The sequence below is a fragment of the Suricata suricatta genome, chromosome 13 (assembly GCF_006229205.1).
Source record: "Suricata suricatta isolate VVHF042 chromosome 13, meerkat_22Aug2017_6uvM2_HiC, whole genome shotgun sequence".
Classification (NCBI taxonomy): Eukaryota; Metazoa; Chordata; class Mammalia; order Carnivora; family Herpestidae; genus Suricata; species Suricata suricatta.
The window spans coordinates 17,245,796-17,270,377 of record NC_043712.1 but is presented as its reverse complement, the minus strand read 5'-3'; the positions used below and the strand labels follow the sequence as shown (position 1 = coordinate 17,270,377).

The window sequence follows — 24,582 nt, the reverse complement described above, 5'->3', positions numbered from 1 at the left end:
ACATCTGGAGGCCTGGAATTCCACCATCTCAACCCCTGCTGCCCTTTTCCCTCCTGCTCTACTTCCTTTCCTCACGCAGCCCCTTTTCTCACCCAGTGTGGGGCGGGGGGGGGGGGCAGCTTGTAAGTTCCACGGTTGGAGCAAGAGGAATAACATTCTTCTGTTCTCTTTCCAATGTGGAAATTCCATCTCCTTGCAGTTTCCATCATGTCAGGGATGCACAGAGGGTCCATTAAGACTTCTTGTGGGAAAAGGCAAGGGTGTGGAGAGAGGGAAGGAATGGGAATCCCTTTCAGTGGGGTTTTTACAAGCACACCTAGATGAAATCTTTCCATCCAGTCACCAAAGCCCTTGGTGGGTCATGGCTACTGCTAGAATGTGATTTTTTGTTTGAAGTAAGCCAACAGCAAAAGAATGTTTCATTGAATCAAAATATACATCCATCGCGATTTTTTCTCAGCCATTTTTCCTCTTCGCTTTCCCAAACACAACACTGCCTGGGTTCGTTCACAAAGCAGTTTTGGAGTTGAGGCTGAGACTGTTTTGCAAGGAATCCCCAAAAGCAAGTCAATTGGCTTCAATACACATTTATTCAGCATCAGGCACCACGCTGGGCCCCAGAGGTGAACTGAAAACACTTCACTGTTGTTGGAGACAGTGAAACCTTTGGGGAGACAGTCATAAAGTCCAGAGCTTTCTGACATGCTGTGAAAGGTCTAACATAGAAGTGATCCCTGGCACTTGGGGATCTCAGAGGAGGGGACAGGTACCCAGCCTTTGTGTTGCTTGACCAGAGCACAGAACCAAACACAATCTAGGTTTTTCATAGTCATATCATGAATTGGTGAGCCCTACATATGAGAGTTCAAAGACGACTTCCCAAAGAAAACACTCATGGATTATGGTTGAATATATGCACCAGGGTTCAGAGTTGCAAGCTGCAACCACAGAATTTGGCACAAAGAGAACTCACTGTAAGAGTTCAGGAGAGCATGGCCCACAGGTTTCTATCTGTGAGGGAAGGCTAGAAAATAGTCAGAAAACCAGGGGGTTTCAGGGGCTCAGTAGCAAGAAGAGCTCAAAAACTGGGGCACCTGGGAAGCTCAGTCAGTTAAGTGCCCAACTTCTGCTCAGGTCATGATCTCATGGTTTGTGGGTTTGAGCCCCATATTGAGCTCTGTACTGACAGCTCAGAGCCTGGAGCCTGCTTTGGATTCTGTGTCTCCCTCTCTCTGACCCTCCCCTGCTTGCATTGTTTCTGTCTCAAAAATAAACATTACAAAAAAATTGCACCTAGCTTCTACAAACTCCAACTGTTCCTCTCTAGCATTACTCTGCTCAAGACTCAGACTCCTGGGAGTGAGACTATAGTTGGGACATGCAGGTTGCATGCCTAGGTAAGGAGAGGAATCAACTTCAGTGGGAGAATATAATAGTTTGATTTAAATTCCACCAAGACCATACCAAGTGGGGCAGAAGTGATTTCCCGCTTCTCCCTGCAAAAAAATTAGGGTGTTACTGCAGAGGAACTGCTGCTGAGCAGCGAGAAAAGACATTGCAACTGCCTAACAGTGACAGGCAGGAAAAAAGTTATCAGGAGTGGACATGGTCATGGAAACTAAGTGAGCAAAGTTATGGAGGTCTAGAAAAATAAGGAATGGGCAGGGAATTTAAACAGCTTGGAATTACTTGGATATAAGGCATGAGATGAAAAAATAATGGGGTATGAGCAAGGACACAGTTTGGTGATGCTTGAGACTGCACTGTGGAGTAGATGGGACAATGAAGGAGGCTATGGAGTTTGGTGTCACCCTTGCCTGTGTTGCTGCTGCTTGAAAACAGTGTGTTGTTTTTGCCCATTGTCAAGGGCTGCAGCATGTTCCGTGACTATTACATATCCCACTGATACTGGGACTAATAGATTAAACAAGTCCAAATACCATTAACCCAATGACAGATGTGCTGAGAGGGCTCTGAGCTTAGCCCATCCCCAGCTTCAAGTTTCACGGGAGGACTTAAAAGGAAGAAGGGTGAAAAATTCTCATCTGTGGCCCATGCCCATGCCCCCAGCCAACTACAGAAACTGCTGCCCAATAGTCATCCTTTGCTCTGTTTTTGTTTGTTGATTTTGTTTGTAGCACAGGCCCCAGTGTCTTATGTAACAGAACACATGGCTGGGTGAGAAGCTTCCCCTGAAGTTAGGTTTTCTTGGAACAAATTGCGATGCTAAAAGGAATGACCAAGTGAAAATTACAGGAAAAACAAAACAAAACAAAATACACAAGCCTTTCTCTCTTATTTATTGATAATATGCCAGGCCCTTTCTTATATATTGATAATGCTTTCCCTACAATGAATGTCCCAGTGAAGCAGATTAAACTGATCATTCCTGTTTTCCTGGTGAGAAAATGGATTCCAGGCCTGTGAAGTTCCCACATTTGGGGAAGCTGGAATTTAAACCCAAGTCTGTCTGACTCCAAAGGCCAATATTCATTCCTCAGAATTATTCTATCCCCTAATAGTTCTTTCTGTAGTTATGTTTTTCCTTGCCACATGGATTTGAGCCTCAGCATGCATGCCTGTCAACTTGCACCTCTAAAGTGATAGAAAGCTCACCATCTCACATACAAAAACCAGCCCTTTATATGGAGACAACTCTGGCCCCTCTGGGAAATCCTCTGGTCTCCACCCTGTCTTCTTGAACCCCAACAAAGAAGTCCATTCCTCCATCTGCATGTTTACTATGACAATATCTGAAGATGAGATTGAACCTCAGTGTATTCTCCATATAAACTCACAACCTCTCTTGTCTCAGATTCAAAAGGTTCTTGGAAATCATCTAGGTGAAGGCAAGCATCAAAGTCACCCTAGGAAACTTGCAAACGTGTTGATTCCCAGGTCTTTCCTAACACTCAACTAGAGCCTCAACAAGTGGGGCCAGAAACCTGTACTTTCCCCAAGCCCCAGGTCATTCACATTGGTCAGTCCCATTCTCCAAATTATATTGCATGGGAGATCAAGATCCAAAGATGGGAAGAAATTTGCCCATAAGCCACAAAGCCGACCAGTCATGCTTTTTACATTCTGATAGGGCAAGGGCAGTCTTGCCGATTCCTGTAAACATCCCCTCTTACACACATGCTCCTTGCTCTGCCCGGAGAAGGCTGTTCATGGACTGTGGAATAGAAAAGCCTGCTTACAAGTGAGCAAAGAAACTACGTCATCTCTGCTCATAAAACCTAGTGAACTGCAACCACACTGGTATTTGTACTACAGAAACCTCCTGGGGAAGCTGGCCAGACTTGGCACTGGCCTTGCTTCTGAAGAGAGGTTAAGGCTTTCTTCCCTGCCCCTCCCTACCTGCGCAGATGTCAGGAAAGGGGATGGGCTTGGGGGCTGCTAAGGGGTCAGGAAGGCACTGGAGATAAAAATCAGGGAATATTCCATTCTTTGTTCTGCCAGCTGCATGACTTTGGGAAGGTACTTTTTCCTTCCTAGCCCTCAGTCTTCTCATTTCTAAAATGGGAGGATTTTAGAAATGCTCAGGAGTGGGGTGGGGAGGGGCCGGGAGTGGAGTGGTGCCTGGGTACCTCATTCGGTTAAGTGTCTGACTTTGGCTCTGGTCATAATCTCACAGGTGGTGAGTTGAAGCCCCACATCAGGCTCTCTGCTGTCAATGTAGAGCCTGCTTCAGATCCTCTGCCCCCCTCTCTCTGCCCCTCCCCCATGCATACTCTCCTCTTTCTCCAAAACAAAGAAACATTACAACAAGAATCAGAAATGCTGTGGAGTGTTATAAGAACAGAGCTCAGAGTTATCACATCTTAAATCAGAACTCCAACACCAGCCCTTTACTGACACCACCATTCCGGGTATGTCACCTGCCCTCCATGTGTAGCAGGACATGTTCTGTGAAGTGTGATGCCAACAGCTGGGTCATGGGACATGAGTGACACCTAAGTGTGATACTACAAATAACACCACTTGGCACAGACCCTGGCCAAGGAAAATGCTCAAGGAATGGTAATTATTGCTCTTACTGTTATTCCAACTGGCATTCTACTCTGGTTCTGAATCTCTAAGAAACTAGTCTCTTGGACCAAGGGCAGAACGCTGAGGTCTTACATTTGAACAGACTTCCCCAGTTCCTTCACAGTTGGCCCCCTTCTACCCCCACGACTCCTCAGGCACACCATGAATGGACTTCTTGGCATAGCCCAAAAGGGATTTCTCTGGGTGTCAGGAGAGAGATGCCCAAAGGCCTGCTCTGGCATGGAGACCCTATGTGAGCATAAATCCAACCTCAGTTTTCTCATCTACAAAGTACAAATCCTGTCCAGGATGGGCTTCATGAATCCTGTTCTAGAAGACTCAAATCAGCACATATTTGCTGGGCACCTAACATAGGCGTCAGCCTTACCCAGGCATGGGAAACATAAAATATGGCCCTACCAAGGAGGTGACATCTTAAAGGAAAACAGAAACCTGAGGAGATTATTAGAACTCTGTGGGCTAGGTAGAAGCATCACAGATGTACGGGGATTATAAGAACCAAAAGGAGGAGCCCCTATCCTGAATTTGGGGGAGATATGGTTAGAGCAGCTTCCCTGACATAGGCAATATTTTTCCTCTGAGTCAACATCAACAATGTATTCAACAAACATAGGGGATTATTTCTTTACTCTGTTTCCGGTTGTGGGCCCTGAAGTCTTGTGAATCCCAGAATATTAGAGCTTAGAGCTGAACGACTTTTCCAGGAAGCCCTAGCCCCACCAATCTGTTTGTGAAATGACCCTGAGAGTAAGAATGAGGAGAGTCCCCCCAAGGTCCCAAGGCCAATTAGTGTCAGAGCTGGGTGTAGGATTTGAGTTCTTAGCTTCCCATCTGGGGTATTTGCTGCTCCCTGAACTCACAACCTCTCCCTCTGCCCTCTTGGCTTTTTTCCTTCCTTCTCTCTCTTCCTTCCTTGCTCTCCTTTCTTCCCCCACCCCTACCCTTCTTCCTTCCTTCCTTCCTTCCTTTTGCTTTTCCTTTTTTCTCTCTCCCCCTGCAACCCAAACTTGTCCAACAGAGCACAACTCTGGCCCCTTGAACACCCCTGCTCCCAACTCCTGTAAAACCAGAAAACAGAGCAGCTGTAGCATGTACAAATACATGCAGCAAAGTTTTCAACGGGAGACAGACAGTACATGGCTTTCAGCGTCTGGAAGTTTGATGCGTGGAGGCCAATTATTAAAAAGCTCATGCCCACACAGAGCCCATGGGTTCTGTGTGGCTGCCACCCTCTTTCCAAGCCCTCATATGCTGCATTGATGGCAAATCGGAAAGGCCACTGCTTTCAAGAGATCCTGGGTATTTCATATGCTTTCTGGGATCCTCCTTCAGGGCTCCCCATCCTAGGCATCAAGGTTAATCTTGCTGGATGCTAGCCATGAGCTAGGTCCAGTGCAAGACACCAGGGTCCACAAACAAAATGCCACCCAGACTGTGCTCTTGCACTTGCATTGTCACAGCACAGTGACACTGAGTGAGGAAAATGCTGGAACGGAGGTGGGGAAGTCTTCACTATCAGACCCCAGAGGAGACAGTTATCAACTCCTGTGGGAGAGGCAAAAGGTCTTATGGAGGCAGTGAAAGACATATGAGCTGGAAGGGCATTCCCAGAAGACAGAATAGCACATGCAAAGGCTGAGAGGTAAGGTGTGAGAGGACATTTTTTTGAGATTTTTCAGTGTGGCTGTAAATAAAGTAGGGTGTTGAGTACAAGAATGACAGCAACAACTGACACTTGTGTAGTGCTTGTTACACTGCAGGTACTATTCTAGGTATCTGACATATGTCGACCCATCCTCACTAAAATCTTATGAGGGCTGTTGTTATCTCCCCTAATTAGCAGAGGAGGACGCCAGGCATGCAGAGGTTGTCACTTGCCCAAAGCTGTTAGATTCTTAACCACTAATGTCTTGTATGACCATGAGAGGGATGTGAGTTGTCTATAGGCCAGTAGAGTTGGCTGGGGATCCAGATTCTGCTCCAGACTTTTTGGGACCATAATCTTCTCTAGGCTGGCCAAAGGGAGCCATCCATTATCCCATTGTTAACCTTAATGGAAGGCAGTGAAGGTAACAAGGACAGAGAAGTGAACAGTGTTCTTTGTTCATAAGTTAATATCTAATATAATCCCTAATGTTCATGGCACATCTTCCCCAGTATGGTGGGGACATATGGAGAACCCAAGGCCTACGGAGGGTGAATGGCTTGCAAAAGGCCACCCAATGACTCTTCCATAGAGGTAAGACTGGAACCAAGAAAAAGGAGGAGGAGAAGGAGAAAGGGAAGAGAAGGAGAGGGAAGGAGAAGATGAGGAGGAAGAAGAATCTAGCACTCTTAAGTCTATAATCTTTTGCCTAAAAGTCTACACACAGCTATACACAGCCCCTCACTATGGTTCACACATACTTGGGCATCTGGAAGTCATAGCACATTCATGCAGTTACACATAGGTCTATGCACAATCTCCGCATAAAACCAAATGGTATTCTTCACATTCTTATATTCTGCTTACTGTATCCACATGATACAAATTATGCCTCATCCACGTACTGTCCATTGAGCCCAAGTGGATTTAGCACCCACTTCAGGCTCCATGTTCTTCCTGTTCTAATACTCAGACATCAGAGGGGAATGAAAAGACCTAAGTTCCAAGGCCTCTTAGTTAGCAAGTTCTACTGATTCAAACTACTTAATACTGCTCATATCCAGCCCAACTTTGCAACTCAGGAATCCTCATCTTCCTCTAAACATTGATCTATTCTCCTACCCCAGCCCAGCCCATCCTATTTTATTCTATCATGCCTTACCCAGTCTCTGTGCCTTTGGTTCTTTCTCTTTTCTCTACTTTCCTACTCTGTAGCCAGAGGGATTTTTCAAGAATGTTTATCTGCCTATGTCACATCCTGCTTTCAATCCAGTACCTTCCAATGGACAATGTGTTCTGCTCTGCCAACCTCTCCAAGTACCCTTCATCTTTTAGTCCATAGCAGTTGCTCACCATATCTCAAATATGGGTGTACTCTTTCATAGGTATGCTCGTCTCTCTGCCCATAGGGCCATTTCTCTACCGCTCTATTTACTGAACTCTCACACATCCTCTGACTCTGAAGACTCTTCTGATACCTGCCTTTCACTGGCAGACTCATCTTGTCTATTCTTTTCTCACATACATAAGCTGCTGTAATAACTGTTTACTGAGAGCTTTTGTTTTCAGGCACCTATTGGCTTTATACACACAAGCTAATATAATCTTTCCAACAGTTCTTTGAGGCAATGTATTTATCCTCTTCATAGATGAAGAAAGTGAGGCTTAGAGAGGTTAATGTCAGCTAACTTGAGTCTCTTAATTAGCAAGACCTGTTGAGTCTGACTTATAAATTTCTCTCAAGCACCAACCTCTCCTTGCTGTAAACTGTACAGCCAATAGTTAAACGCAAATTGGCTTGACTCCAAAGTGTCTGATCTTATCATACTACATTTAGTTAGCTGAGTTCCAAGAGTTTCTTAAAGGCAGACTTTGGGTTGTGTTCATCAAAGCACTCTAAACCTGGAAATCAGTTGTCAGGGATTGGCTGGAAGGTAGAGGGACTTATCTTTTGACTTAGGATGGGGAAGAGAGGCACTGTATCCATTTGTTTTAGAAAGCACAGTTATCACTGGTTTGAATTACTTAGTCTGTCCAAGTTTAGATGTCAATATTTCAAGATCATTAGAGTAGGTTATTCAGGTGGTTTATCTCAATTTTTTAACTGGAAAATGGAAGCAACATGGTGCTTTTGCTTATAGTTAAGTGAGATATGTGTGTAGTCACTGATGGGATGCACACTCTTGAAATAGTAGTTACCAGTCTATGCAGTTTATGCAGTCCCCTGCCTAGGGAAGTAATTCCTCAATCATACAGGAGGAGAAAGTCATCTAGGGGTGACTTCCTGTGCACCTCGAACACAAACCTTCTTTATTCAATGGTGGAGATCCCCTGAAGAGTCCCATCTTCACCAGCACAGTGGGATATTTGCTCCCTGGGCATTTTCCATGGCAGCACATGAATCACCTGGCCACATGGAGATCAGGGCACTGAACCCAGCAGCCTCAAGTGCAATACAAGAATGGTCTTTTTCTTTTCCCAATGAAACATCTTAAGAGACATTGGTCTAACTTTCCTGCCATGGCAGCACACAGACACACAGACCTGTCTCTCCAAGCTTCTGGAATCCCGCCCTCCAGAGAGCCTGATGGTGGCTGCGAAGAGCAACAGGTCTCCACAGTGCCAAGAAAAGGGGGTTGAAACCATAGCAGGAATGAGCAGCAGAATGAGTTGGGGACAGGCCGATGGTACATATTCTCAGGGGCCAGCCAACTTCGGTCAACCAGGCAGCTGTCCAGAGGCCACAGCTGTCTGTGGGGGCCTCAGAGCAAGCTTCCTGACTCTCCCTACAGCTTTTGCATTGTGTTAGGTTCTGCCATCACAGCTGCTTTTCCCTGAGTTAAACTTTTGATACTATTTACAGTTCACATATTGTATAGGACTGCTAATCATTAATCCCTTCTCTTTTTTTTTTTAATTCCTACCTTAGTCAGAATTCTCTAGGCCTCTCCCAAAGCTTCCTACTTACCTCTCCAAGATTAAAAGTGTTACACATATAATCTAATAAAAAGAGAAATGACCCTACTATTCATTGTCCTGAATACATTACAGTTACTACTTCCGTCAAGCCTCCTAATAACCTTACAAGGTGGGACTATGACTAACCCCATTTTGTTGATGAGGAAACCAAGTTTCTGACGGCAAATTACTTACCCAAGGTAATAGCTGGTGAATAGCGACAGAGACAGACTCACTTAATTAGGCTCACACCACAGCCCCAGCATACTGGGGAGTTTAATTTTCTGCAACTCTTGAGCTAATTTTTTCCTCAGGTTTGGTCAAGACAATGGAAAGCTATGACAATGGGGTGACTCAGCAAAGGCTGAGGACCTAGGGTTTAGGAAAGGGTGTACACAAGAGGAATTTAGAACAGGCTTGGCATGTGGCAATGCTATACACTGAATGTTTGTGTCCCCCTGAAATTCCTATGTTGAAACCTAACCCCCTGGGTGATGGCATTAGGAGGTGTGGCCTCTAGGAGGTGATTAGGTCATGAGGGTGGAGCCTCTTGAATGGGATCAGTGCTTTAATGAAAGAGATCCCAAAGAGCTCCCTCTTCCCATCTACCATGTGAGGACACAGCAAGAAGATGGCTGTTTTTGAACCATGAGGTTCTCTCACCAGACATTGAATCTTCCAGCACCTTGATCTTGGACTTCCCGGTGCTAGAACTATGAGAAACAAATCGATATTATTTATACCAGTATCCTATTATACCAAAACTAAGACAAGGCCACTGACAAAAGCGGACAAGTGTTTAATGAATAGAACTATTACTTTGCTTTTAACTATTACTTTTCTTTAACATGTTGGTTTCCCTCTGAATATATTATGCCTAGGAGGACGAGGAACCAGTAACACTGCAGGAGACACTTATTCATCTGAATTCCACCTACATACATGCAGAAATGTAAATCTAATAATAATAAAACTTCTTGAAAGAATATCGTTGAGCTTAGATTGCTAGAAGTTGAGCAGCTCTCTAGGCACTGAGCTGTTTGGAAGAATTGCTCTGTGCTTTGTTTCCCCATGTGTAGGGACAGGATGGTTGTGGGGAACTCAGTAGGTAGGTGTTCAGGAGGGGGACTGATGACCTCATAGGCACTCATCAAAACTAAGCAGTAGGCTTATTTTTAACTGCTTATATTTTACTGGCATTCAGCATCTCTCCGTCTCTGAATTCCCAGATTGCCTTGCTCTTCTTTAGACAGGTGTCATTCTTGCATAATGAAATACCTGGCCACATCCTTACTTCCTCTACAGAGATAGCTACTGTGAGCTTTTACCAGAAAGTTAAGACTCTCTACGACCTCTCTGTACTCATTATCTTCCCAGGTAACATGCTGGAAGCAGTTCCTTTGCTTTTTAAAAGGAGTCTCTAGGGGTGCCTGGGTGGCTCCGTTGGTTAAGTTTCTCCTCACTCAAGCTTAGGTTATGATATCACAGTTTGTGGGTTTGAGCACCATGTTGGGCTCTCTGCTGACAGCTCAGAGCCTGAGGCCTGCTTTGGATTCTGCGTCTCCCTCTCTCTTGGCCCCTCTCCCACTCAGGCCCTGTCTGTCTGTCTCTCTTGCAAAAATATATAAAAATTTTAAGAAATGGGGCACCTGGGTAGCTCAGTTGGTTAAGCATCCAACTTTGGCTCAGGTCGTGATCTCAAGGTTCAACGAGTTCAAGCCCCGCATCAGGTTCCGTGCTTGCAATGCAGAGCCTGCATGGGATCCTCCCTCTCTGCCTCTCTTCCACTAGTGCTCTGTCTGTCTCTATCTCGAAATAAATTTAACTTAAAAATAAATAGACAGATACATAAATAAATGGATAAAACAATGGGAGAACGTCTTCCTATGACCTCAAGATCCAAAGTGCCATCACTTCTTGCCTGGAAAATAACAATAGTCACCCTCTTTGGGGCCTTCTCCAGCCCCACTTCCACTTCTGTGGCCGAAAAAGTTTTTATCAAAGAGCATGCTTGGTATTTCACTCTGTTAACATTCTGTGGTGTCTCTCAGTTACTTCAAATATGGTCCAAACTTTTGTCCAAAGCTCCCAACACCCTGCCTAGCCCCAGCTTGCCTCTGGCTATTTGGGTCTCCATTCTCATGGAAAGTGCTTTCAGCTCTGGATTGGAATGTGTTCCGTTTTCTCTTATCTCTGGGCTTTCCTGGCTCCTGGTGGCCCATCTCTCCCCCTCCCCCCCCCAAGCACTTCCTTGAAGCACTAGTTTGTGTCATGACCCAACAAGGAGTTTAGAGAACCCCTTACTACAGTTTAAAATCACTGGACAGCTTCTCTATAGTCCACATGGGTCTCTACATTCCCTGAGAGCAGGGAGCTTCTCACTCTCCCATTGCACACCCAGAGCCCGGCATATAGTAGGTAATCAATAGATATCTGTTGAGTGAATACACAGAGGTCCCCCAGTGGCAAGAAACACTACCCAAGCAGAAAGAGAGACAATAAGAATTTTTAATCCATGGAAAGTGCTGCAGGGAGTCTGTCCAGGCCCACAGGCAGCAGGAAGAGGCAGGGGTCCTGCAAACCCAGTTACGTCTGGAAAAAGAAAAGCCATAAAGACCCAAGCTTCCTCACTGCAACAATCCACAGGGCCTCCTTCCTGATGCTGAAGAGGTCAGATTGTCTCTGCACGGGTCTCCTCCAGGGCCCACTGTGGGAAGGGAGCTGAGTGTGGCAGGAGGAAGGAAGAGCAAAGGCCGCTTGGTCTCCACCTGAAAACTCCTACCCCGAAACTGACCGCCATCCATAAGAAACTGTTTAAAAAGGAGAGGCTTTGATAGAGTCAAATAATATCTTAGAAAAAATAAAAGAGAAAAAAAAAACCCGGATAATTCCAGCAGTGACAAAGTTCTCTGTCGGCTATCCACAAGAGAAAGAGTTTGCTTTGGCCTTGCTGGCAAGCCTCATCTGCCAGGCCCATCCTCAGCAGTCCCCCAGCCCCCCCCAGGCCCCAGGATCCACGAGAGTGGGGCTCCCCCTCCCATGGAGAGTCTCTGTGCTCACGGAGGGCAGCGCCCTCCCTCACCGGCCCTTGGACTCCCCATACGTGTTTCGGGCCATGGACACCATCTTCTCCTCGCATGTGATTTTGGTGTCCTTGAGGATGCTGTACCACACCATACCCGCAGGCCGGACCTCCTCGCTGCGGCAGAAAAGGTAGGGCACGGTGTCCACGCGGCTCTGGATATAGGCGCTTCGCAGGAGGCTGGAGCAGTGGCCGCTCACCCTCTCCAGTCGCCGCAGGATCAGGTGGGCCTTCCTGAAAGGCAGGAGAGGACAGCGATGAAGAATGAAGCCCAGATCAAAGCTGAAGCCTTTGAGTGGTGAATAAAGGTAGACTAGAGAGATGAGGACTTCCTGTCCCAACAATCTCCTAACCATTCTTGGCTCAAGTGGGATATTTCAAACACTGATTAGAAAATCACCTCAGGACATGTCCTCTGCAACTGTGCAACATGTAAAGAATGAAAGTGACAAAGTGACGTAGAACCTTTGATCCAGCATTTTCGTTTCCAAGAAAAGAGAGTCCCAGGAGTTATAAGGTCACCAGCCTTAGGGCTCTGATACAGGAGAAATTGTTATAATAATGATACACAGAAACCACAATCACAACTAAAATTTATCGACACTTGCCATGCTAGGCACAGAGCATGTGCCTTTACATACATTAAACATTTATACTTAATCTTCACAACAGCTGTGAACATACTGTTCTTTCCTCTCACACAGAATGGGTATAGAGCCCACAGCTCAGAGAAATCACACTGCGTGACCAAGGTCAAACATCAAGTTGAACGTTGGGGCTGGGCATTCAAATCTAGGCCTAAACACCCACGAAGACCCTCTCTAACTTCTGCTTTTGTGTTTCTCTGTTCACTGATTTTTTTTTTTTTGAGAGAGAAAGAGAACATGCAGAGAAAGAGAGGGAGAGAGAGAAAATCATAAGCAGGCTCTGTGCTGTCAGCCTGACATGAGCTCGAGCTCATGAGCCATGAGATCATGACCTGAGCTGAGATCAAGAGTCAGCCACCCAGGTGCCCCTCTCATACCCTATTCTTACGGACAGGAAATTTGGAGATCTTTCATCAAAGCCTTAATAGCTAAGCTCCCAAATCAGACTTGTCTATATCTCATTTTTCTCATCTCTAAACACAGTGAGGATGGTCTCAGCTTCACAAGTTGGTGGTTAAGATTTACCAGGAGAAATGGCCAAAGCCTGGCACAGAGTAAGCTCCCAACAAATGATACCTACAATTACCAAGAATTGTTATGATGGTGTTCTGGGATCAAGGTCATACTGAACGCTAGTCTAAGCAAGAATCACCTGTGGTGATCATCATGAGTAACTTATCTGGAGGCCTTTATCTAGCACCAGAAAGAGGATCTTTGAGGAGGTATGAGGGGTGCATAGAAAATGAAAGCTAGCAAGGATCTCTGAGATCCTTGGGTCTCTCAATGATGGCACTATTGACATCTGAGCCAGATAATTTGCTGTGGTAGAGGCTGTCTTGTAGGAAGTTTTGCAGCATCTCTGGGTCTCTGCCCATTAAATACCAATGGCAATCCTTTGCCCTGGTCCTAGACAATGAGATTGTCTCCAGACATTGTAAATTCTCCTCTTGGGTGGGAGGGGGGGGAAGTCAGCCCAAATGGGAACCACTGACCTGGTCTCACCTACTCTCACTGAAGATGTGAAAACTGAGGATGAGAGAGAAAAAGGGGTGTCCTTCTCTGGGATCCCACCATACATTAACATCACTGTCAAGGTGTCTGTCTCCATGTGGAATCCAATTTTCTCTACACTCCACCATCTTCAAGATATCCAAGGGCAGAATGAGCAGCTCTCTCCTGCTGTCCTCTCCATGCCCCTCTGAGACCTCAGGAGGGAGGGTGTTTTATGACAACATACCCCACACGTGGAAGACTGTGTCAGGCACCTGCATGGCGACTGGAAAAGGGCCGGGCTTACGTGTTATGTTTTGTGGGCACAATTTATGAGGTACCTTTCCAAAAGTCCTCTTTGTATAGTTCACCACTTGGGTGGAATATTTCCTGAGGTGCCAAGAATTCATAGCTTCATAATCATACTCGAGTTGCCACTCTGCCCACAGTCCTCTCGCCCCATCCTGGCAGCCCATAGAAGAGCTTGAGGAGTTCATTTCTCTCTTCTCCTGGTTTGAGTCCTTGCTCTGTTCCTGAATAGATCTGTGTCCTTGGGACATTTACTTAATGTTTCTAAACCTGTTTCTTCACTTGAAAAATGGGTCTGCTGTGAAGTTAAAGGAGATAATGTTATTGATTGCTCATTTACTGAGCATTTATTTTATGAGAGGGACCAACAGATGGAAAATGACAAAAAGGATAATGGTAAGAGGAGGCATGGGGTCTGGGAGGAAGCAGAGGAAGGTGCCTCAGTAGGAGTGGGGATATCCAAGAAGGCTTCCTAGGAGAAGGGCAACTTGTGTTAAGTCTCATAAATGGAGGTCAAAGAAGACAAAGGCATAACAAGAGGCATAGGTAAAGCCATAAAGATAAGTGATTACATTGAATTTCTGAGAATTTACAGTTGGAATGCCATGTGTAATTGGGGAGACAGTGGGAAACTGGAGAAGTGGCAGGAGCCAGCCATTATAACTTAGGAACTGGGGTGTTGGTTGTATAACGTCATGGTGGACCATGCAGGTTCTAGAACCTGACTGCTCAGGCTTGAATCCTGGCTCAACTACCTACAAGCTCTGATATTGAGGGAATTATTTAGCCAGGTGTGAGTCCATTTCCTTATCTGTGAAATGGGAATAATAGTTGTTATCTACCACAAAGTCTTGTTTTAAAAACATTAATGAATCTATAACAAGCCCTCCATAAATATTATCTATGATGATTGTCTGGAGGGTAAGCAGGGGAGTTACCAAAGGGTTTTAAGCAGCCAAGTAACAGATTAGAGCTGGGCTATTTTGAAATCTCCCTGGCTGCCTTGAGTAGAATCGAATTGGGGGAAGGGCAAGCCTGGCAGCAAGAAACCAGGTAGGGCACACATCCAGGAGTCAAGAGTTTCCTACCATCACACTTAAGGGTGCTGGTTTGCCTTTTCTCTGTGTGCTTTTAGAAAGCCGCATACTCTTTCTGTCTCCTCATTTATACCAAGGGAATAACATTTGCCAACCTCATAAAGTTATAGCGAGGATTACAGAAGTTAGTGCATGCAAAACTCTTAGAAACATGTTTGGCACATCATAAGTCCATGATACAGGGGGAAAGTGCCACCCCCACCACTGCCCCCCATCATCACTGTTTCTGTTCTGGTGTAAGCCTTGGACACCTTTGCAAGTCAGTGGTAGGAAACAGACAGAAATAGGAATATATAAAGTGGAGACCTAATCATGAGCTTAGGGGCTCAGAAAGCTTCCAAAGGGATGTAACATCTACACTAGGGCTTCAACAATGAGACAGGTTTTTCAGGTAGATGAGGAGGCAGAGGAAAGAACTTATCCAAAATTAGATTACCAAGAGCATGAAAAACCAGATCTTCAAAATGATTAGTGCAAAGAATGGGTGAGGGATTAGTCAGTTTGGCAGAACTCAGACCATCCAGGTTCTTCAAAGCCATGGGGACATATTCTATTTTAGGGGCAATGGAGAGTGATTGATTCAGACAGTCACAAAAACAAGTTTCAGATATAAAATGAGGCTGGAAAGGGGATTCCTCCAACATGTCCAAATGCTTTGTCTCCAAAGGCCCAGCCATTTCCTCAGGGAGAATCCTGGAACTCCAATGAACCAAGCCTCCTTTTGAATGGATGGGGGAACTAAAGTTTGGAGTGAGAAAACACTCAGTCTAAAGGAATACCTTAAGTTAATAACAAAAGCAGGCCAAGAACCAGAGCTGTTGATTATACACAGCTAAATTTAAAAGTCTGGGCCTGGAGTCTCAGAGTCATATCCTAGCTCTCTAACTTAACAGCTATGTGGATCATTAGCAAGTTCTTCAATGGTGCTCTTAGTTACCAACCAGTAACACGGGAGTGATAACAGCATTCTGGGGGCAGTGAGATAACCTGAGTAATTGGACTACTCTCAGGAAATGTTCGCCAAGGTTCAAAGTAACATACTGTAATAGAAAGAACGCAGGCTTCAGAAACCATTAGAGTAAGTCACTTCTCCTCTGTAAGTCCGTTTCCTCATTTGTAAAATGGGATTAAAGATGCTTATTTTGTAGGGCTGCTGTTAGGCTGAAATGAAATGATTGTTGTAGGCACCCAGCACAGAAATGTGTGCACAATAGGCACTAAACCGGTGTCAGTTCACTTAACTATGCCCTGCTCTTTTTCCACCACACATGCTGCCTCAGACTTTGGTTTGCATTTAGCCAACAAAGACAGGAGAACTCAGAGGGGACACCATGGAGAGAAGGGCTGGAGGTGCTCAGAGTGCAGAAAAGAGGAGGGGGAGTGAGAGACCAAAGGCGAGAGTGCTGGGTAATAAATTTGTAGGCAATGGAGATCCATAAATCAAAGGCCAGGCATGCTCCAAGCTTTCCCTGGAGAGGGAGGGAATTGTAGGTCAGAATGACCACTTTTCTCAAATACCGGAAATGAAATCTTCCTCATTGGAGATGGGACCCAGGCCTGCTGGGATAGGAAGCCAGAGGTGAAGGAGCCACAGCGCACATTAATTTATGGTTGTATTAGCAGGCAAGGCTGAGACAGGAACGGCTTGTGGAGGAGTCAGGGGCTGAGTTCTGATGCCACTTCTCCGGGAACTATAGAACCTTTGACCGACCATTCTATTCCCAGCACCATTACCCAATCAGCTGTTGACATAGTTAGTGGACAGAGACCTAATTTCTAAGGGGGGGAGCCTGAAATGGAGGGGGGAAAAAAGAGGCAGTACGGAAATGTTCCTATTGGCCTCTCCCCCTCCTCCCCATCTCTTTGAGTTGAGCTTAAACGTCCCTGTGTTAGCTGACCTCAAGCTTAATGAGAGTCGAGGGCATGACATGGTTGCACAAAAATGGGACACAACCTCCAAAAGTGGATAGGGCAGATTAAGAGAAAGAATGACTTCATTCATGTTGCCCTGGTCAGGCCACATCTGGAGAACCCCAGTCACTTCTGGTAAGAGGGACATGCGCAAATTGTAGCCAGATTGTGATGCTGAAGGTTGTCTCAAAAGCAAGTCATAGTGAGGAAGTGTGGAAAGTAGGAATGGAATGTGTCCTCTGAAGGGAAAATTTAGGCAAATGGTTATGTTGTTCTAATAAATGAGGACTGGTGGGGGGAAAAATGGAAATTAAATATAATCCTCACCACAATTCTAGAGTTCATACTTCAGTGCCAGTCTTTAGGCGGTAAAAGTGAGGCTTGTGCTGGTCATATGATTTGACCAGGGTTAACAGAGTGTGAGAAGAGCATCTAGCTCTGTTGCAAAGCATCCCAGTGTTATCAATGATGTTGCTTCAAAATTAACAGAAGGTGAATTTTGATGCAATATGATAAAAACTTTAAAACTAGAATCCTCTAAATTCAGAATGGATCCTTCCATATCTCCATTGGTTTTCCTTCACTAGAGATGATAAAATCAAGTATGTTTTAGAAAGGAGTCTGTCTTGGTCTGTTTGGGTTGCTATAATAAAATACCATAGACTGTTTAGCTTATAAACAATGGAGATTCAATCCTCACAGGTCTGAAGGCTGGGAAGTCCAGGATCATGGCACTGAGGATGCAGCGTGGTAGCTAGTGAGGGCTAGCTTTCTGGTTCATAGATGGTACTTTCTTGCTGTGCCTCCACATGGTGGAAGGGGCAAAGGATCTCTCTGGTCCCTCTTTTATAAGAGTACTGTTTCCATTCCTAAGGGGTCCAACCACATGACCTAATCACCTCCCACAGATGCCATCTCTTAACACTATCACCTAGGACATTAGGTTTTGAACCTATGAATTTTGGGGGGATACAACATTCAGACCATAGCACTCTAATGGTAGTGGAAAGTGGAGAAGATTTTTGTGGTTCTTGTTTGTTTTTACTAAAAAGAACCAGGGGGTTAATTCACAAGGAACTATCAACTGGTGGGCATCTAATGAGCACTTTTACCCTTTTTTGTTGAAGTCTTTTATTTCTCTGTCAAGATACATAATATATTTTGCCTTAGTTGTACATGTATCTTGGGATGCAATGTGTTATTATGGACAGGTTTGAAGTTTGCATTTTGAGTTTACTTTGAATCTGGCCTCAGACAGTTACTAGCTGGGTAACCTTAAACAATTTACTTAATTCCACCGATTCCCCATTGCTTAATCTTCAGAATCGATAGGTTAGGAGATAAAATGAGATTTAAAGGACGGAGCCCATAATAGGTACTCAAATAGTATTTCCCACCTACTTCTTTGACAATGTAGAGCCCCTCTGTTGTCCAGCTCGTGGTTGTATGAGAAGAAGGAATTAAAAAGAGTGAATTGACTCAAACTGAGGAAATTCTCAGTACTCAGCTTTAAAAATCCATAATTCCCCAGCAGAAATTGGAAAAGGAATGGAATGGTGCTAGAGCCTCCATGTGGACCTAGGGAAATAATATGGCCAAGTGGAAAAAATGTTTACATAGAGTTGTTTATAACAGCAAAGCATTTAGAAGAAACCTAATTGGTCTATAATAGGAGACTCAAATAACATATAGTACATTTATATAATTGCAGTGCTAAAGGGCCCACCCAGATAACAGAGTACATATGCATCCAAGAGAACAGACCTATTATGTGTAAAGAGATAACAGAATATGGTGTATATATTTGTTGATCATAGCACAGTTGGTGGAAATGGTGCTCTGACTGTAGATGCAGGTATATCCTTAAGTCTGTATCTTCCTTCCTATTCATGTGCATACCCATGTCATGCCTATATCTATATCTGGGACAGTATGTGCACACTGCTGATGATATTATCTCTGGGTTGGGATTATGGGATTTAGAGGGCAAAATTTTCACTTTCCAGTTTATATATACCCACATCATGTAGATATTATAGAATGAGCAAGAGTTACTTTTAGAACAAAATACAATAGGTATTTCCATATTGAAAACATGTGTATATATGCATCTATTTTATAGCTGGTATGATAAATTTGAGCAATGAAACCATGGTTCTATGGTGTCCCTGCAGTTCACTGGGGTTACTTTCAGCATCAAGCCTCAAAGTACTCCCCCAAAACAGAAAACCAGGAACTCAAATACTACTGCCTGGATAAGATTTTCAACATCAGCTTTGAAATGTGATTTGGAAGAGAGTGAAAATATTACATTTTGTCTCCTCCTTATTCTCTCACAAGAAACCATAAGATTTTCCCAAGCATGCACTCCTTAGCTGATGGTAAGAATGACAGAGTCTCAACGAAACCAGTGATTTCAGTGTGGAACTGAAACAGACTACAAAATAGCAGCCAACCTTGCTATATGATCAGTGGGAAAGCTGTTCCATAGAACATTTGTTCAAGGTCATACTGTATTTTGTACTTATCTCCCCTGAGGCATCTTCAATGATAAGAAATGCCATTGATTTAATAATAGCCTTTCAAGAGAAGAAGAAAGACTATAACACTTAATTGCACACCCATTGTGCACCGTCCATCCTGATTTCAGAAATGTCAAATTATGCAAAAAAAAAAAAAAAAGATTAAAAGTACATCTGAGAGCCTAGGAATACAGCCCTAGAAGCCTAAGTTTGCTCTTGTTCAAAATATCCTAGAAATTCCAAAAGATTTAATCCCTGATAGCTAAGGAAAGGGTTAATATAATCTTGAACTGAAAGAATGTACAGTGACATCAAGTTTGCTTATTTTCACTATGGATACAGCAACCATGGTTCACTCAGATATGCCAACTCTTCTTAGATCGGAAAGGCTTTCTTGCTATGTTGAGAAAAATCCTAGACTAAACCAAGCCTGTGATGATTTCTGTGATCTATTAGCAATGTCTGCCATGGAAGCAAGAGGGGTTGAGACAGTAAATATGCCATTATAATTCAGACAGATCAATTCACTGAAACAAAATCCCTTCAAGTGCTTGCTCTCTTCTTCCTACTCTGTCACTTCAGCCATATGCAGCTGAGATGATCATTGAGAAGCACAAGAGTAGTCAAGTATATTCTGATTGTAGCAAATTCTGGTCCTGAGCCACCTAGGAGCTCAGCTTCTCATGTCTCCTAATGGAAACTGTTTGGCTAGGACAGCTGGGTGTCAGCAGGTTTTCTCTGAGTAGCTATTTGTGGCACCCATGGCTGCCACAGGAGCCAGGCTCTGGAGGATGCCTGATAGATGTAATAGGCAGAGATAAGAGTTGCCCAATTTGTCACCAAATTGCTCTCTCTCTCTCTCTCCTTCACACTTTGATATTCTGCACATTCGTGAGCCCTTTAGAGTCCTGGCACATTTACCCAAATTGTTCCTCTGTTTAAAACTTTCACCTGGCTTTGGGGGGAAAGAACACATTCCTGAACAGAGGTCACAGGAGCCATCATGATCTGCCCTCTGCTGAACTCACCAGACTTGTTTTATTCTGTCCACCACCCACCCCCCACCATCTTGAACTCTCTGTCCCAATAAGAACTATACTTCTTAAGTGTTTCCTCTTATAACTACCCCCCCCAACTCATCTTTGCATTGGTTGTTCCTTCTGATGACAGCATCCAGGGGACGGCTCCTTTGATGCTAAGCACAGACTTTACTGCCTTCTCCATGGGTTCTTATTTGAGGTCCAGGACTGGACCTGTGCCAGCTGTGCACATCTAGAACCCTGTTACTCAAAGTGTACATTAGGGGCCAGCAACACTGGTATCACACCTGAGAACTTACTAGAAATGCAGAATCTCAGAATTTGAGAAGCCCTGTGGTAAACCAGCTTCTCACCCTTTTTTTTTTTATAGCATGCTTCTTGTGACATGTTTCACTGCAAGCTGCCTATAGACTTTTGCTCTCTAGATACTGCTCCTTCTAAAGACAGGATCTGTCTTCTTCATTCATATATTTCTAGCCCATAGCACAGAGCCTGGTACATGGTAAGCACATTAAGTGAATCAATGAATAAATAAATTAAGAAAATGTCATCTCCACAGGTCTCTTAATATTTGCAAGGACAATGCATTTTTATTGCCATTTTTTGAGCTGGAAAGACCCTTTGGTCCATGGAATTTAATTGTTTCCAAATGTGACCCATAGATCTTTGATGGCTCAGAGAGACCTAAGAGTCCCTTAGGATTGGGGGAAGGAGGTCTGAAAGGGAGACCTAGCAGGTGGGGCTCCAGGCGACCCTCTCTAGCTTCTACCAGAACAGCTGTGTAACCAACTGAGCCACACATTATCCAATTATTTAACAAGTAATTATTTAGCACCCACTTACAAGAGTGATTGGGACATAAGGAAACAGGCTGCCATCATAATACAGGAGATAACACAAGAGTAAACACAAAGCAATATAAGATACCAAAGCTAGTAGGTATGATGCAGAAAATTAAAACATGAGGGTGTGATTGAGAGGATATGTAGAAATTTTAGAGGATTCTCTAAGGAAGCAGCATTCTAGTTAAGACCTGGGGGGGGGGGTGGTCTATGTAAGATCTATTTAGGAAAAACAATTTCCACTGCTTAAAAGAAATAGTACCACTGGTCTAGTTCATTCTGATCATTTTATAGATGATGAGACTGAAGGCCAGAGAAAGCCAGAGCACAACTCAGGTTGTGCCTTGAGTTCATTAGCACTGCCAGGATAGATTAGGATGCAGCTATCTCGATTCTGACATACCAGTGTGGGATGTTAGAGGAATCTCATATCCCCTCCAGACTCTAGAAAGACTAAGGAGGGAGGAAACTGGGTGACACCAAAGGGGGCTGGTGGACAGTGACTGGTGACCAGCTGGCTGGAGGTTAGTGGGTTATCAGAGCCCATTACCAAGTGGGTTGTCCTACCTCTGTGGGCGGCCAGACAGCCTTTCCAGAAGATTTATGTCCTTGCAGGCCATAAAGGATCCCAGAAGGTTGTAAAGACAAAGTCAGGAGTGGAGCTCTGGCTTGCCTTCCACCCAAACTCTCTGAGACCTGTGGGAAAGGCCAATAAAGTGGATGCCTTTCCCTGACCACGGGCAAGATGGCAGCCCAGATGAGTCACACAGTGGCTTTCATCTGAGGCTCTGGGTTTCTGCCTGTCTGCCCTCTTTTAGCTTTTATCTCAAGAACCTTCCTTTCATGTAAAAGAGAGAAAGCTATAGTCCAGGACCCAATGGGCAGATAATGTCTATTCCAGGGAGAGGTCCCAGCTCTCATCCCTTCCCTTGAGGGCCTCAAATCCTTGGAGGGTTATTCCAAGTGTTATAAGGGCTCAGGGTGAGAACTCAGGGCAGAATCAGCCTACATACAAAACTCTGTGTAACCATCAGCAGTTCATTTGACCTCAAGGGGCTTCCAATTCCTTATCATTGATGACATGAATGAATATCCTACTTTGCCCAGTTTACTGGCTAATTTTAAAGCTTCTTAAAGCATAGAGTGGCACCACTTAAGTATTTCAGGAGGTCAGGTGATACCCTCCAATGCCACCAGTATCACTCTGCCCCAGGATACCACACTATCTCCCCTGGATTAGTATGACAATGGCCTCTAGAGCCTCACTACCTCCCCCAGTCTTGACCCCTCTCCATGTTGCAGACAGCAAGTCAGAAGGATCTTTCTCTCCTAAAGATCTGCTCATATCACCCCCTTGTGAAAAACACTTGAAAAGCTTCCCATTACCCTCGGGAGATAATCCAAACTCTTTAACCCTACTTAAAGGGCATTCAAGACTGGCCCCTTCTGACCTTTCCCTTCTTATCTCTTCCCACTCCCGCTGTCACACACTTTGCTCCAACTACAGGGAAATTCTCACAGTTCCTCTATACACAGTGTTTACCAAGTGTAGAAGGACTTCCCCTGGGGAAGGAGAAAGGGCTTTAGGTGGTCACAGACATGCATTAAACAACAATGCATCACACTGGGGAAAGCAGTTAGGTTCTTTTTTTCATTCTCTTCCCCTCCTCCCGATTACTTTAAAAAACAAAGTCTTGGTTTGAGCCTGCCTTTAGTACTTCTCTAACCCTTGCTAATCTCCTTTTTAAATTCAGGTCAGGCTCTACTAGAATTGAATAACATTGTTTTCTGTTTTTCTTTCCTTTCTTCCCTTCACTTATAACAAATGTTTACATTTGATTTTTGTTTTTATTTTATATATATATATATTTTTTAATGCTTCTTTATTTTTTTAGAGAGAGAGAGACAGAGGATGAGTAGAGGAGGGAAAAAGAAGGAAGGAGACTCAGGAATCCAAAGCAGTCTCTTGGTTCTGAGCTGACAGCACTGAGCCCAACGCGGAGCATGAACTCACAAGTTGTGAGATCATGACCTGAGCCCAAGTCAGATGCTTAACTGACTGAGCCACCCAGGCCCCTTCATTTAACTGTCTATTAAGGGTAGTTGGTACTAATTTTCTCTTTACAAAATGATACAGTGTATTCAAATATATTTTCAATGAGAAGTGAATCTAACAAGTACCAAAACAAAACAAGAGAAAAGTGCTTAGAGTATGGCGATATGTCAAAACTCATAAGAGTGGCAGGGAAATGATGAAAACGAGAAAAAGCATGCCCTGATGCAACATTAGCTCCTCTGTGCATTCCCCAGGCTAGTCACAATGCCCCCCACCCTCCAAGCCTCCCCTTCTTTTTCCCTGACCCTCTTCACCCTGTTGGTCTTAGTCTCAGCACTTGGGAAGCTTTCACTAGGTCACCTAGATCAGATGTGTCTCACTTCCCCAAAGGGCCCTATTCTGCTATATTTTTACTTATTCCTATTTTTTTCCAGTCGCTTAAAGGCTTAATTACCTCCAACAGTGAGCTTCTCTCCTTTTCTCACTGCATGGTCCACAACCAACAGGTAAGAGGTGCTATTGTAAGTAAGTTATGAATGAATGAATGAATGAATGAGTGAAAGTTGTTAGGTGCAAGGCATGAAATGCAGCCATCATTTCATACACTGCTTTGTGAAGCTTCACAAGAGAGGGACTGTGCCTTAGTGATGTTTGAATCCCCCCATGGTACCTAGCACCAGTGGCTGGCATAGTCACTGCTGAAGACAAAAATGATGGCTAAATTCACATTGAATATAGGAATGTATTTAGTCATGGTCACTACTGGACTTTATTCTAGAAAGCCTCAGGCTTCTTATGGAAGAGTGGGGAGAGCCCTAGATTAGAGGCCATGAATCTGCAGTGATGAACCAGAGGCCTTCATGATCTTGGTTAGGACACATCCCCTAGAGGAGTCCAAGGGTCCTGTCTCTAACCCTGAAGATGGAAGTCAGGTGAGGGAAGTGACTGATGGAAAGGGCACTAATGTCTCTCTCCTCTCTGGAACTCCAGGAGTCCAGGAAATGAAAATTCCAAGATTCTGTCTTTCTCCCTGACCATTCCCCATCTCTAACCTTGACAGGAGGACTAAGGTGGATGATACCCTTATTTATTTGACCAAGCCCATTCTTAGCCTATGGGAGAAAAGGGTCCAGTAAAATCACACAGAAGCAAGAGGAATCCACCACTCGACTCATACTCACACAGCTGTCCATACCTGGGCCCCAGCTCGTCCTCACTCCTCCAGACAAAGTCACCAAACTTCTCGTAGTGAGAATTGTAGTGGTGCTGGACTCGGAACAGCATCGAGGCCGAGACCTCCATCAGCGTGTTGTAGGCAGTCTGCTGCTCCTTTCCGCTTGTGTACCCATTGTACAGATTGTAGATCTTGTCTGCTATCTCTGAGGTGGGGAGAAGTACAGACACAGATCACTGGACAGCAGGAAAAAGTG

The 24,582-nt window shown here is 44.5% G+C and overlaps 1 protein-coding gene across 3 annotated transcripts in view; it reads right to left on the bottom strand.

Annotated features, from left to right (window-relative positions):
• Nucleotides 1–11,144: 11,144 nt before the first annotated feature.
• ASTN2 (astrotactin 2) overlaps nucleotides 11,145–24,582 on the bottom strand; it is an 861,939-nt gene continuing 848,501 nt past the window's right edge. For all 3 annotated transcript variants that reach the window (XM_029919897.1, XM_029919896.1, XM_029919898.1), the window contains 2 exons: nucleotides 24,348–24,531; nucleotides 11,145–11,972 (listed from right to left, as the gene is read on the bottom strand). In XM_029919897.1, coding sequence (XP_029775757.1) covers nucleotides 11,735–11,972; nucleotides 24,348–24,531 — 422 coding nt within the window. In that variant the 3' untranslated portion in view covers nucleotides 11,145–11,734. The remainder of the gene's footprint in view (nucleotides 11,973–24,347; nucleotides 24,532–24,582) is intronic.